The sequence below is a fragment of the Chanos chanos genome, chromosome 1 (assembly GCF_902362185.1).
Source record: "Chanos chanos chromosome 1, fChaCha1.1, whole genome shotgun sequence".
In the NCBI taxonomy this organism is placed as follows: domain Eukaryota; kingdom Metazoa; phylum Chordata; class Actinopteri; order Gonorynchiformes; family Chanidae; genus Chanos; species Chanos chanos.
Genome location: NC_044495.1, coordinates 47,776,294 through 47,792,207, shown reverse-complemented (window position 1 = coordinate 47,792,207; position 15,914 = coordinate 47,776,294). Strand labels below are relative to the sequence as shown.

At 44.0% G+C, this 15,914-nt stretch overlaps 1 protein-coding gene across 2 annotated transcripts in view; it reads right to left on the bottom strand.

Moving 5' to 3' along the window:
• Positions 1 to 15,914, bottom strand: part of arb2a (ARB2 cotranscriptional regulator A) — a 141,212-nt gene that overhangs the window by 44,662 nt on the left and 80,636 nt on the right. For both annotated transcript variants that reach the window (XM_030781874.1, XM_030781881.1), the window contains one exon: positions 5,969 to 6,085. In XM_030781874.1, the coding sequence (XP_030637734.1) occupies positions 5,969 to 6,085 (117 nt within the window). The remainder of the gene's footprint in view (positions 1 to 5,968; positions 6,086 to 15,914) is intronic.

Here is a 15,914-nt window from a genome sequence, read left to right as displayed (position 1 = left end):
ACCTCTGCTGAGGACCCCCCCCCCCCCCCCCCCCCCCCCCCCAAACCACCCCCCCACACACACAAACACAAACGAACACACACAGACACACACCCAACCCAGTCAACGGTGTTCCTGAGATAGACAGGCTTGTTTGTGTCTTCTGTCTCTTCATTAAGGGAATCTTTGTCCAATACCAAAATAACTTTCATTAGACAACCGTCTAGGAATTTGCGCGCGGGCAAACGCTAAACGCAAAAAAAAAAAGGGGGAAATCACAGCTCATTCTCAAGTCAAAAAGATTTGAAATGATAAATTTGGCTTTCGGAGCACACATTATGAATGATATAGACTCTGTTTTGGTGTTTAGAAAGAGGATGTCGTATCGAAGAAAAGAGGCTCCAGAGAAACGCATGGAAAACTCGCTTCTTGAGATAAGATAAAAAAAAAAAAAGTTCAATGGGAGAAAGCAAAATGTAAAGGAGAGATTAGAGAGCCCAGCTGGCGTCCTTGTGAAGCGTTGGCTGCTTATCTGAGCTTGTTTACTTTCACAGACACAGGCCTGTCAGCCATTAGTACTGAACAGGGGCTCCCCCCACCAACACTGTGACTTCACATAACCCCCCCCCCCAACACACACACACACACACACACACACACACACACGCACACGCACACGCACACACACACGCACGCACAGGCATTCACACGCACACACAAACACATGCACGGGCATTCACACGCACACACAAACACATGCACACACACACACAAACACACACACACACACACAGCACCATTACCACTCTTGCAACTCCTCCCCTAAAACACACTATCTTGCCACCAACTCCCCCAGCACACACACCCACACCCACACACACACACCCACACACACACACACACACACACACACACACACGACAGGGGCTCAGGTCATGTCAAACCTCAGCCTGTCAGTGTGACTCACCCTGGACCTCTCACAGTCACCCCAGGGTCACTGGAGCCCCCATTCACCCTGGGATTGTCATCTGGGTGTGTGCATGTGTGTGTGTGTGTGTGTGAGACAGTGGACCGCCGGGTGGGGACGCTCACTCATGAGACCGCCCTTGCTTCTCCCAGTCTCTCGCTTTCGCTTTGTTCCTTCCATCCATTTTGGAAGCGCTAAATTATAATCTGAAATACGCAACTATATCTCTGTGTGTCGATATTAAAAATCTGTGAGTCTGAGAAATGTGTAAATGAAGAATAAGAGGTTGTACGTGAGTGAGTGAGTGAAATGTTGCTTTGTTAACATAATTTTAGCTTTGAATTTAGTCTGAATAAGGGGGTGTACGAGGTGAATCTGTGGGCTTGTGCTGTGACAAAAGACTAAACATTAATGAATAAACGAACCCAGTAGAATGGAAGAGACCACATCAGGTGGAGGAAAAAACAGTCCTCCCACACCTAAGCTAGCAGAACCCTACGGCCTACAAAAATAGTTACAACGCCAATTCAGTTCCGCTGTCGTCACTATGTATGTTAAAAATACAAAACATCACCTGTTTCAAAGATTCGTTTTACATGATATCTAAAACTAAAGAGAGATCAAAAATACACTGTCACATCAGTAGCGACTCACTCTTCCTCCTTTCCTCTATCATTGTTTTCTTTTCTGGGTTTATTCCTCCTTCCCTATTCCTGTCATTCAGGAGCGCGTTGGAATGGCGGGGAAAAAGTTGACTGGAATAAACAAACCAGCATTGTGTATTTTTAGAATCCCGTCGCCGTGGATGCTCACCATGGCAGCGCCGGCTTGGAATGGAGGGATCCCTGACTACTACATCAAGTGTCTCATTGTGAAAGCCTAATTCATGCCGTCTGGAGGAAGATGTCAGCTGTGTTGGAAGCCAAAGGGATGCATTTCAAAGGCTTGGGGTTCCAGCCAGAGAGACAGAGTGAGAGAGAGGGAGAGAGAGGGGGGGGGACTTCTCAATAGATTTGTCAAGGCTAAACCCACTGTTCTGGGACCTGCTAGTAGCAGGCAATGAAAGAAAAAGCATGGAGAGCCAGTGACATATCAGAAGATGAAATCGCTACGTTAAGCTTTATTAATACTGTCAGGAGTACCATGAAAGCAGCAAAAAGAGCTGGTGTGGGGCATTGTGGGTAAACATGACAAAACAACAACTGCAGCTGAATGGTTCTAAGGTACTGAAGACAGTAACTTCCACAATGGTGACTAACAACGGCTATTTCAGATTTATGTTGGTAAGTTCAGTGAGTCGTTCAAACGAAGATGGGAGTAACTCATGTTTAGGTGAAGAAACTTTCAGCAGAATGTTTCAAGTGGTCTTACAGCTCCTACATGCACATCTTTGACTGTAACAAAAGTTACAATGGGTGAAACCTTGATGTAACCGATGCCTGTGATGTAATAATCTAAGCAAGCGGGAATATCGCAGACTCATATTCTCAACAGGATCCATTAATGTCATTAAAAACACAGAAAACCAAACAAACAAAGAAAGTGGATAATGATGTGAAAATGTACCGCGCATGTCTGAAACGGCATTCTCACGCGGGGTCCCGGCGTCGCCGAAAATGAGCGCTAATCTCCCTAAACTAGCCCCATAACCATTAATCAGAGCCATATGTCGGCCGTATCCCAGACTCCTCTAGGGTGCGTGAGAGGGTGCTGGTGCATGATGGGACACTAATAGCCCAGTTAGAGCAGGTAAATGGGAGACAGGTGTTACGTCCCACGGTGAGGAAGCCTTCGTACCTGCGTGATATCGTTAAGCTCTCCCTATCTCGTTTTTTTTTTTGTATCCGACACCTGCCCGGCAACACAAGCCACGCGCTACACCTGAGCGCTCACAACAGAGTCGAGCTCTGTTCTAACCGCTATCCAACGGGCGCGTAAACGTCCTGTCGCTGCTAAAGCCGGTGCCGCCCGTCTCTCAGATACACGGACTTCATGAGGGAGCGCTTTCAACAGCCAGAGTGGAATTATCTTCTTTTTTTTTTTTTAGAGCGGATTTTCATGTCAGCACTAGAGTACTGTCCTATCTTATGCCATCATTCAAATGTAATCGCTCTAATCACTGCTTTATCTCCTATAAAACACCATTATGTCCCTACAACCAGTATTAATCTTGCCTGGATACTAACTTCTGCTCCAAATGGTCCTATAGATGGACATATGCCATAAACAGAAAACATGCATCCAATATCTCATCGACATAACATCCAAAGCTACCTCTTCTAAACTTGTCTTATCTTAGTAGAGTTCTACCGGACTGGGCTATTTTGCTCTTAATCTTAATTTTCCTGTCCAAAAAAGCAAAAACAAACAAACAAAAAATCCAGTGGGTCTTTTGTGTGTTCATCTCTGCTGTAGTAGGAGCAGGTGTAATATCCATATCAGACTACTGAAGGGACTAGAGAATGTGGTAACAACACACACACACACAAACACACACACACACACACACACACACACACACGCAAACCACCCCCAACAGAGAGTCAGGGCTTTTGACAACAACACACACCAGTGAATCATTGCACACAGAAGCAAATGTGTCTCTGACTGAGGAGTATGCAACATCCATCCCCAACACACTGTTAAGGTAGAGCCATGGGGTTACAGGACCAAAGATGTGGATTATGTTCCCACTGGAATGTTACACTCACACAGTCACAGTCCAAATCACTACTGATGTCCTTCTGTCTGTCCTACTCTGTCTTCTCTAGTTCTGTCTGTCTGCTTATTTATGTCTGCTAGTCCACTCATCTCTTTGTCAATCCAGCCATTTATCCCTCCGTCAAACTGAAGAAAGCACTATCATACATATTCATAGATGTGCTTCTTTCAGTCCATCCCTTTGTTTCTCTCTCTCTCTCTCTCTATACCTCTATCATGAGATGCCTTTCTTTTGTGTGCAAACCCCCCCCCCCCCCCCCCGTGACGTCAGACGGCCTCTGTCTGACCCTGTGTCTCCAGATCACCTGTCCCACTGTGCGTTGATCTTTAAATCCTTCCATCTCTCTGCTCTCATCCCTCTATCCCCTTATCCTCAGGAGGAGAGGGAGGAATTACCATCACTGACACAGAATGAGAGAGAGGTGCAAAGCAAAGGCAAGCAAGCTGTACACCCCCCCAGGGGAGACTCTCCACCCCCTCCCAAAAAACACCCACTGCGAGGCCAGTCCAAAGGGAGATGGGTATGTGTATGCGTGAGAGTGAGTGAGTGTGAGTGTGTGTGTGTGTGTGTGTGTGTGTGTGTGCGTGCATTGGGGGGGGGGGTGGGGCGCTGAACTTAAGTAATAATGTATAGAAAATATTAATGTGGAAATAGGAGAGAAGGGAAAGAAAGAGAAATTTGACTGCAAATATGACACCGCGCTCTCTCTCTCTCTCTCTCTCTCTCTCTGCCTGAGGGTAACACTGAGGTCGACAAAGAGAAGCATCAGAGGGATTGCAGTGTATCTGGATTGAAAAACAAAACAACATGAAGATTTTAAGCAGAGAAGGCAGGATCAGAGGGTCAGTCCAGGAACAGGACTTTCTCTGATACACCCCAGAGCAGCCCACACGCTCTGGATGCACCCACACTGCCTCTTTCATTGACTTGGACAAAGGAGATGAACAAAAATAAATTAACTCACGTAATTATGACATTATTATTATTACAACCCAATTACGCAATCTTTGTTAAACATCAGCTTGTCTAACACATTTAAACAAATTCAGATTTAATTACTTTTACTTGGTTAGAGCTGTGGTGTGGGAGTGTATTTGTGTGTGAGGTCTCAAAGCAAAGGTAATCTTCACAGGTTTTCTTCAGTGTAATTTGGCCCAGTGGAAAACGCAGGAATTAGCGGTTAATGAGAAGAGAGATCCTGACAATACGGGCTTAGAGAAGTTGCGTCCAATCCATCACAAACGCTAAACAATATTCCACTTATACCCACTCATTACTCATTTCTCCCATCAGCCAGGAGGCCTGACTCAGCCCAGAGGACTGGATGGTTTCACATCTCATCCACTGACCACACACTAGAGAGAGGCTGAGTGACTGGAAGTGAGTGTGTCTGTGTGTGTGTGTGTGTGTCTGAGAGAGAGAAAGAGAGATGACAATGGAAAGAGAGAAAGAGAGATGACAATGGAAAGAGAGAAAGAAATTAAAAAAAAAGGCAGAGAGGATTCTCAAACATCAAAAAGGAAAAGAAGAGCAAGAGTTAAAAAAGAAAAGAAAAGAGAAAACAGAAAAAAGAGAAAACAGAAAAAGTAAATACATTAGAAAGTAGAAAAATACAGTTTTCCGACAGCCGTGTGCGGCGCGTGGTGGAGAAGCGGCATATGTGCGTGCGTGTGCATGCGTGGCATTTGCATTTTTGGCTCCCCCGTCGGCCTCGCCTGGGACCTGCCTTCTCCAATTTATGTGCATACAGAGAGTTCCCAGGTGCTGTTTGAGGACCTGGGGTCAACTCCGAAAGGGCAGGGACTAAATAAAACCCAGGCGTGAACAGAGGGCTCCGCGGTGTACCAACACACTCTCACTTTGATTTCTCATCGATGTCTGCACCAAACACACAAATAAGTGGCGGGAGGAGGGGGAAAAAAAAAAAAACTATTGGATTTTGTGACTCCAAATACCACGGGTCCAATCCAAACTGAATGAGGTACTGTGATGTTTCAATTGATGGATACAGATGATAATGTTGTTTGCGATTGTTTGGCCTTCTACTGAGAGGCCTCGGAGATCGTTTCATGTGGAGATTTTGACTCAGAATAGATCTCCATTTCAAACCCTTACCCCTCTTGTGTCCCTTCCTGGTCTCTCCTTCGTGATCACGGGTATGGACGAAAAGCTAGCTGACACTTACCCTGTGGAAGACACTTCTCCCCATCTGGTGTAAATGAGGAGGGCGACGGGAAGGAGGTACAACGAGGAGTCGTGCTAAAAGTATGGGAGTGTAATTTAGTGAGGGAGATGCTCACCTCCTGCATCCAGTCCAGAATGGATCTCTCTGCCTCCTGATGCCACAGACTGTGCACTGAGTCCGTCATTGCTACAGCACACACACGTTTCTTCACCTCCTCCTCCCTGTGGATCATCTGGAGAAAGAAAAAAGATGGAGGAGAAAGGGAGGGAGGGCGAGAGAGAGAGAGAGAGAGAGAGAGAGAGAGACAGAAAAAGCTGTTAAAATGGCCATTAGAAGTTAGCATGTTGGCTTTAACACTAAGACATTGGATATTGCTTAATTAAAAAAAAACCTGTTTGACTGTGTAAGTATGTTGTATTACTGTCTGTCAAAAAGTTCATGCTATGTTCTCAATTTTCAAATTTGCAGATCAATTCCAATGCCTGCCACAGGTTCAAATCCCAGATGAGTTGCGTTCTCGGTAAACGATGAGAAATCCAAGTCAACCCAGCTCCCAAATGGCACTATCAACCAGGCCACGGTGGATTTGACTTCCACAGCTGAGCCTGTGGCCACACTACACCTGACTGTGTGTTATAGCTTACTCTGTAAAGAAAATAAAATACAAGAAATGTGTCCAAGTGCTTATCTCCCTAAGTTGACGTGACTACCCGACAGTGAGAGAGAGATTTAGAAACAGAGGTAACTGACCCTTCTGTGGAAGGGGGTCAGGAAAACTTTGAAAAGTCTGAAGAAACACCCGAGATGTAGACGTCTCCTGAATTAGTGATCTCCAAAACGATTTCTCTTCCAAGTCTTGTTAACCTCTTTGGCATCACACTATCTAAAGAGGTGAGAATGATACACCACCCCCTCTGAATTAAGACGGGGAAAAAAAGAAGCGCTGTACCAAACAGGCAGTGACTGACAATAACAGGTTAAGCATTACTTTATGGGAAACATTTTATAGCCTTACAGCTGGGCTCTGCGCTACATCAAAGTGTCTATGGCCATTTGAATACGTTCCCCAGGCCCACTTAAATTAAAGAGAGAGTATCAAGATAAATGGAATCTATTACAACACCACAGACTAATATATCAAACGCCTGCTATATGTTTCTTGGGAGCGCCACACACACGCGCGCGCAAACACACGCATGCACACACACAGACACATACGCACACACTTATACACACGCATGCACGCACACGCACACATGCACAGACACAGACACAGACACACACACACCTCTCTCCCTGTCAAGCACACAGACAGGCTAACATAGCTAAAAGGCCTAGCATGGTAGTGCCCTGAGAAAACCTGAAACAGCCAATCAAAACGCTTCATTACTGCTGATTAGATGTGTCTTAGGGGGTCTTCTGATTCACAAAAAAAAAAAAAACTCAGACAAACAGTTTAACACACACTACACTAGACTAGCATGAGATTTCAGTAAGCATTGCATATTTAAGCATATATCAGCATTTGGTGTGTGTGTGTGTGTGTAGTCATTATGAATATATATGTTTTGTCATAATCAATAATTTGTGTATTTGTGACGATTGTTACACCAGGGAAACCTACTGAATGAGGAGTATTATGGGTGCGTCTCATAGCAAACAGGTCCGAATGGTAAACATGTGACATGAAGCTGTAAAGCCCAGCTGGTTACCGTGGTAAACTACAATGTCACTGCAACACAGCTGATGGGACATGGTTTCCAAAGGCATATACACGACATGAACATTCCTTCTGATTAATGTCTTTCAGCTCCCCACACACATACACACTCACACATACTCACACACAGACATAATCACTGCGGAGAGACTGAGTGAAAGAATGAAGGAATGACTATAAATGAAACAATGAATAAAGAAATGGACAAATTAGTAAACAAATGAACCAATCACTCAACCAACCAGTTAACTGACCAGACATTAGTCCACATTTGGTGCGCAGGCTGCCAGTTAGTGTTAGGAGCCAAACCCAGTATCAGCAATGGGACAGTCTACCCAGAGCCAGAGTGGAGCATGGGCAGCTGGGCCTGCCCGTGTCTGGATCAGAAATACGCAGAAAAGCAAACATGTGGAAGTACATGTGAAAAGACCTGTTGCACTAAACCAACAAAGACAGATGTCGAAACATTTGCCGCATGTCCTCACTGCTATACCCTACATCTGCACCGACATACAGAGAAGACAGACCAGGATCCTCGCAGATGACCCAGTCAGAGGAGAGAGAGAGAGTGAGAGAGAGAAACTGAGATTGAAAACTGAAATTGAGATCATGGCGGCCAGCATGTGAGGACAGTAAATGTTTGTTTTGGGGCTGAAGACAGGGATTTGTAGCACAGATCAGTAGCCTTAGCCTTAGCCTAGCCTAGCGACATCTTCCACCAATTCAGCGCTCGCTCGCTCCTCTTCTTTCATTTGTTCTTTTTCTTTACAGTAAAGCTGTGGAGGCTGCGGTTGCTATGAGACGCAGCAGTCATCAGAAAACTCAATTAAAGACACAGAGAGACGATTTCAGGAAGCGTGTGCCAAAAAAAAAAAAAAAGAAAGAAAGAAAAAAAAAATTGCTCCAGTGACAGAAAACTAAACCCTACTGCTGACGCTGACAGAAACCTGTCATCATCCTTTCATTCCACCTCTCCTTCTCCTCCATCCCCCTCTTCCCTCTGGTTCTCTGCTCTTCTCCGTGACCTCTGCGGGGAAAAGCGGCAGTTGGCACTTAAAGAGGCTTTGCGTTATGTGGGGAGCTAATTGCCGGACTTAAGCAGTTGGATGTAGCTGATAAACTTAATGGCCATACCAAGGCCCTCCTCATTTACATAGCGCGGTGTCCAGTGAAAATACAGAAGTAAACACACACACACACATACCCTGTACACCTACACGTATACACACACACACATACACAGAGGGCAGAAGAACTGTAAATGGGGAAAAAGCACATCTGGAGAAAAATACACCATTTCGAGATCTCTGCAACAAAAGCTTCTCTCTCTCACTCTTTCTCTCTCTCTCTCTTTCTCTCTGTCTCTCTGTCTCTGCGACACTAAGTCTAAACACACGCGCAACAAGACAATTATTTAGGGCTTTGATAATTACGTGTCAAAGGGAGCACAAGTCACCAGATAATTAGGTGAGAACTGAATGGTAATCCACAATGCTGTCCCTCGAGGGGGGGTGTGTGTGTGTGTGTGTATGGGGGGGGGGAGCTTAAAGAACACGTAGAGAATAAAGTAACAGGAACAGACTCAGGCTTTTAAACGAGTGTGCTTACCAACAAACGCCGACATGAAAAGCCACAATTACGGAGAGCAAGAGGAGACTCAGTACACACCTTATTAGCGCAGCAGAGGGAAAGGAGAGGCCATGCTGTTTGTATGGGCTCAGAGTCTGTGCTAATGCACACAAACTGTAGCCATAATCTGGACAACCCACTGCGCCGTAAAATGAAGCTTAAATATTTGATTGATTAACTGTCCAATTACTAGTGGTGAGGAAAGGGCGAAAAAAAAAAATCTCACAAACACACACACACACACACACACACACACACAAAGAAATACATCAGAGAAGGAAAGATTCTGCTGCTGCTACCAATATCCTTATCTAAAAAAAAATTAAATAAATAAATAGCAATAATAATGCACTTGTTTATATAGGTGAGAAAATCTAACTAACAGAGAGTATGTCCAATGTTTTTTTTTTTTCATTTTAAAGGCAGACAAGGCAAAAAACCCTGACAATAAAGAGTGAGATTTAGGGAGAACCGCTCTATCCTAAGGAACCATGAAGGGTGTCCAGGAACAATACTTGTTATGAGGGTAAAAATTCAGATTTTCAGACTGATTTTTATGCTTGTGCGTGTGACATTAAGAGGGTGATTTCATCGCCCTATTACTTTTCGGAGTTAGCCTGACTCTTACACCACACACACACACGAAGTGGCTCCTAAAGGGGGGGGGGGTGCAGATGCCACTGCCCGTTTCTTTCTCTGGGTTGGTAGGCATGGGTGACCTCTCACCTTTAACCTTTGACCCCCGGACCCTGGCCGAGGCTGTAAAAACAGCCCTGGTGTCCCAGCGCCCAGTGCAGGAAAGAGAAAACACTCTTTCTTTCCCCTGCTTTGAAGCTCGGGCCCCAGGAACGCCAACCCTTTGTCTGCAGCGCAGGAAGGAAAACCTCAGCACCAGGAACCAACAAGCCCCCCGGGAGACGGCACTGCGTGTGTGTGAGTGTGTGTGTCTGTGTGTCCACCTATTTCATAGAAGAGTCTGCTGATGAGTCTGTTTGTGTGTTTCTGTCTATGTGTGTAATACGGTGTGTGTGTGTGTGTGTGTGTATGTCATTTTGGGTGTGTGTGTGTATGTGTGTCAGGTGTCTAGTGTGAGATTTATGAGCAGCAGTGGGCTGTGATGACTTCCTGCTTCACTTCCTGTCAGTGAGCGGGATGCCACGTGCGCACGGGCTGACCTCATTCGTGGACGAGTGTCTGCGCACACGCTGGAGTGTGTGTGTGTGTGTGTGTGTGTGTGTGGTGCATTGTCAGGGAGCTCACTGACTGACAGTGTCAGACAGCTTGGACAGTGCACCCACACATACACACAGACACACACACACAGAGACACACGTCAGCAGGACTTTGGCGGAAAGGGAAAGCGGGTAAATGTTTACAGGCCCAGAGGCAGTGGTGAGTGTTTGACACCTTCTGAAACAAAAGGCAGAGGATGGGGAGCGGCGTGCCGGGAAGGGAGGGGGGCACCGAGAGACGCTGGCCGCCCCTGGAAAAACAAGAGAAAAGAAGGAAAAAACGGGGGGAGGGAGAGAGGGAGAGATGAGCAAAGGCTCAGAGGAGAGGAAGGGAAGGGAGTCAGGCATCAGTCACAAGTCAGACAGCGGCCACCGCCAACACACATGCACACACACACACGCACACGTGTGCACGCGCACACACATTGTGTGTACAGTCTTTGAGCAGTTCTGTGAAAAGAGGATGGTCACCTATGTTTTTATGAGCAGTAAAGTATTTTGCTGGTGTTTTAAAGGAGTGAGCGGTAAAAGTGAGGATATACATGCATTAGATGCTGGGGAGACACATCAGTCCCTCATGTACATACACAATGTCTCATATGAATAACAAACCCCCCCCTCACAGCTCTCATTCAGTATAGAGGTGAGCAGGGAAAAAAAAAACAGAAACACATAGAAGTCAAGAGAGAGAGAGAGAGAGAGAGAGAAACAGAGGGACACGGAGAGAGAGAGAGAGAACTGAAATAAAGGGGATAACATATAAAAGTAAGAATAAAGAAATTTCTGTCTCAGTGTCTCTTTCTATATGTATATACACGAAGAACATGAACATCAGAGAAAGACAGAGAGAGACAGAGAGTGCATGAGAAAGACAGAGAGAGAAAGAGAGAGTGAGTGTTAGATGAGTGAAGGTCTCTAAGCAGCTGGGCTTGGCACAGGAGAGGCCCCTGCCTGACTGATAAAGGCAGTGAGGGCCCCTCGGTTTGGGTGCCGTCTCCACTGATCTTGCTCAAGACCCCCCCCCCCCCCCCCCCACCCAACCAACCAACCCCCCTGAGAGAGGCCACTATGATCGGCAGGGAAGGCTTGTGTGTGAGTGTGTGAGAGTGTGTGTGTGTATGCGTGGGACAATATGTTTCTCATATACATATCGAAGCACATCTTCAGCTGCCGTTTCTTTTGGCTCCCCGTCCACTGGTTCTCCGTTAACAAAGTTTTCACTTTTCATCTGTTACTTTCTCATAGACTCTGTTTTTTCACAAAACCAAACCAAAATCAAACTATGACATCAAAGCCCAGCAGCTTAATTTAAATGAACTTACATTTTAAAAATCACATCACAGCTATGATGACAATAATACAACAGTTCAAATATAAACAAAACAAAACAAAACGTTAAACAAAAAGTTAAGTGCAAAAATTTACATATTTGAATTCAGCTGTGTCAAATATATTGGAAAGAACACTGACTGACTGTATTCCAAACTGTCTGTTTAAGGAGCAATTGGTTCTCAATTACTGTCCTGTCTCATAGGCAAACACACACACACACACACACGCACACGCATGCGCGCACACACACACGTGCGCGCGTGCACACACACACACACACGCGCACACAGACACCTCTAAATCAATAAACTGATTTCTCCAATTCAAGCAATTAAAATAATTTGGCAGAACCCTCCGCAAAACAAATTACATTAAACAATCAGCCAATTACACATTTCAATATTTTGATTCATTTAAATCCACGCAACATAACCAAACATACTGTAAGGCTGATTTCTTTTCTTTTTTTTTCTTTTTGCAGAACATTTTGATGTTTACAAACACAATTTGGCAGCAGTTATAAAACTATGCATAACACTCTCATCCGACTGCCATTCATTTCCTCCAAAAGCCGAAACAACAACCGGGTAGAGCTCATTACAAATGTCGCATTTTTACTGGGGGAGATTATTACTTAACAATATCGGAGCGAGGTGTTAAAACGCCGTCACTGGGCCCTCCAGTTCAGACGGGCGGAGCCTGACGGAGCTGTGTCTGTGACCGAGGAGGAGGACTATTTAGGACCGGCCCTGAGTGTTGCCTCTGCCTGTTTCTCTGCCCATCTCTTTCTCTCTCCCTGTCTCTCTCTTTCTCTGCCTCTCCCCATCTCTCTCTCTCTCTCTGCGTCTCTAAGGCCTGCAGGCGCTGCCATAAAATAGAACTCTAACCTCAATATTTTCCCTGGCCGCGTTGGGACTTACTGCCCCATTAAACTCTCCTGTCTTCCCTCCTCTCATCCTCCACATTTCTCTCCACCAAAAACCTTTGTATAATTAAACTCTCCTAATGATTTATAAGTTACAATAATAGGCGCGCGAGTTTGGGGAGAGGGTTAAACGGACGCCCCTCTGACGGCTCGCGTGGGACCGGCCCTGTTTTAAGGCCGTTTCAGATCGTTGGCTCTCAGGTGGAGGCAGAGAGGAAAAGAGGGAGAGACGGAAGGATAGAAGGATCGGGTGATGAAGTTCAGTGACGGTGAAAGTCAAAGGGGGGTGAGGTGGAACGGTCAGAGAACTCAAGAGTTAAGACTGAAGAATTCTGTGACAGACAGACAACTGTGATCACGATAAGAATGAGTAGAGAACACACACACACACTCTTCAAATACAAACTGCTGTTATCACAGCTCCACAGATGTTAATGGATATGATTGTCACAACCAATTTATAACTCAACCAGTATCAAGTATAATGTCTACAGTTTAATGTCTGAATTTAGACTGAAAAATTCACATGGTTAAATAGAAATACATAAACTAATAAATATAAGGACATAAGTAACATATAAATAACTGATAAAAAAAATAGCCACATTATACTTTCAAAGCTACAGAGATGAGGCAAGTAAGGACAAGCTTAAATGTTTAGATATATGTTGTTTAGCTATGTGTGCTGGTTATTTACATCATTGGAGTAAACTGCTGTAAGTCTACCCTACATAAAAAGAAAAAAGAAAGCGAAAATCAACTAAGGGCAAAAACCTCCATTTTGTGGACAGGAGGTTGGCATCTTCAGTGTTCATCTAGGGATGAGAGAGGGAAGGAAAAACAGAAAAGAAAAAACAAAACAAAACCAAAAAAAAAAAAACAAAGCTGCTGTGAAACCCTCAGGGAGTTTCCTCATCTGCCCCAGAGCATAGTGGAAGGTCAGGTGTGTGTGTGTGTGTGTGTAAGAGAGAGAGAGGGAGAGAGAACTTGTATAGGGCTGTGTGCACACATGTCTGTTTGAGATACAGAACCCATGTGTGGATTGTTTATATATGAGATTGTAGAGTTTGTGTGTGTGTGTGTGTGTGTGTGTGTGCTTGGACGTCAGCTCCGTGACACCCCCCCCCCCCTCCCCCCCGCCTGTTCAATCCAGACTGACCGCGGGGCTTTTTTCAGTCCAATTGTCTGTCCAGACGTTTCGTTTTAAACTTTCTGAAAAATCCTAGCCCCGTCTTTGAGTCACAACTCTCGACTTGGGAAAAAGAGAGAGGGGGCGAAAAAAAAAAAGAAAAAGTAAAAGAAAAAAAAAAAGAAGGGATTGCTCGCTAATGAACGTGACAGAAGCCCGCAGCTCATCAGACTCTAACGCTCCATCTCTTCAGCCAAGGGCGGACAGAACCAGAACCCCTCCAAAAAATGAATCCCAGATACCCCTCTCTCCAAAGCAGCCCACAGCCAGCCAGATGAAATTAATGGGAATATATAACAATCTGGAATGAACTTCCCAGTGCCAACAGGCACATTTTAACCAGGAGTCAAAAGAGAGGGAACAGGGAGAGTATGAGAGAGGAGGGGCACATTTTAACCAGGAGTCAAAAGAGAGGGAACAGGGAGAGCATGAGAGAGGAGGAGGTGGGGGGTAGGGGAGAGAAAAATCCATTACGACTTCACACGCAGACACTTAGGAAAGAGCACACACACGTACACACATACACATACAGACTCTCTCATACTTGATGGCTAGAAGAGGAATAGGCTTTGTTCTACAAAATAAATCTTAAATTGTTTCATGTTTAAGTGGGTAATGTGACATTGCCACTTGAGTTTATAGCATGTGTTAGTCTGAGAGCACGTTCACCTATACCATCAAGCTTTAGATATGGATTATTATAAACGGAGGAGGCAGATCTGACATACCTGAACACTTCTTTGAAAGATTATTATTGTATTGCATGCTTTATAAAAACATGCAGGTCCTTTTTTGACCATCTTAAATTCTAAAGTGAACTAGTTTAAGGGAACAGTGATCAGAATGGGGTGATGAATGAGGTAAGTTCTCTCTCATCATGGTCTCCCTAATTTCTTTTAGATTGAAACAGTGAAAGAATACGTAATGTAATAAGAATATGAATAAATACAACAATCACATATAAAAACTAAAATATCAAATCAATTCTCTAGCATTCTATGTGACGCACAAAAAATACAAATGACCTTTTAAATAAAAAAAAAAAAAAAAGCCCCCCCCCTAAAAAAAAGTTAAAAAGTTCCACCACAGTTGATTGAGTATTGATGATCATAACTGAAGTTCCTTTAGACAGTCAATGACGAACATAATAATGTTTTGTCACACAAAAACACATACAGCCATCACCACACAAAATAAACTTCAGTAATCAACATTCAGAAAAAAAACACACACACACACACATATACGTGTATACTCACACACACACAATTATATTCTTACATGCGACTTGGTTATTGATGTTTGTCAGTTGTGTGCTAGTTGGTATTTTTTTTTTACTTTTTGGATTACTACAATGTTCATTGTCGCTGCTCATTAGCAAGTATATTATTACTGTCATAGACCATGTCTGTCAAACACAAAGCAAAACCAGTTTAGAACATTCTAGAAAGAACTGAATCAACCATTTAATACACCCAGAATGACCTATCGCCCTCCCACTCCAGTCAGAGTCAAATTATCTCTGTCTTTTTTTTTAACTACTACGGTCCTGTCAGCGTTTTGTCAGAGTACGGTAATTACCCATTTCACTCAGACATCTGAAAAGGAAAAAAAAGAAAAAAACATTTTATTTATTTAGTTTGTGGCCAGGCAAGACATTTAAGTGGCGTTAAAGGTAAGTTTGAATATAGTCATTATCTTGTCATTTGGGGCTGTTTTTTTTTTTTTCATACGGATTTTTTTTTTTAAACAATAGAGAACAGGAAGTACTGTGGATTTTCTGCAGGCTTTCTTTTGTTCTTTGGAATGCTTGACAATTCAAAAAACAATCTTCCCAATGACAATCACATACTGCAACGGCAAAATGTGACAACTGCATATATCAAAAAGGCATCTTCAGTTTTTTTTCTTTTTTCTCTCTCTCTCTTTCTTTCTTTTTTTTTTTTTTTAGGCTATCAATAAGTCGTAGCTGTCATATTCAAATGAAAAGGAAAGTTTATTTTTGAAGACAAAAGGACAAGAGTATTCTGTGAA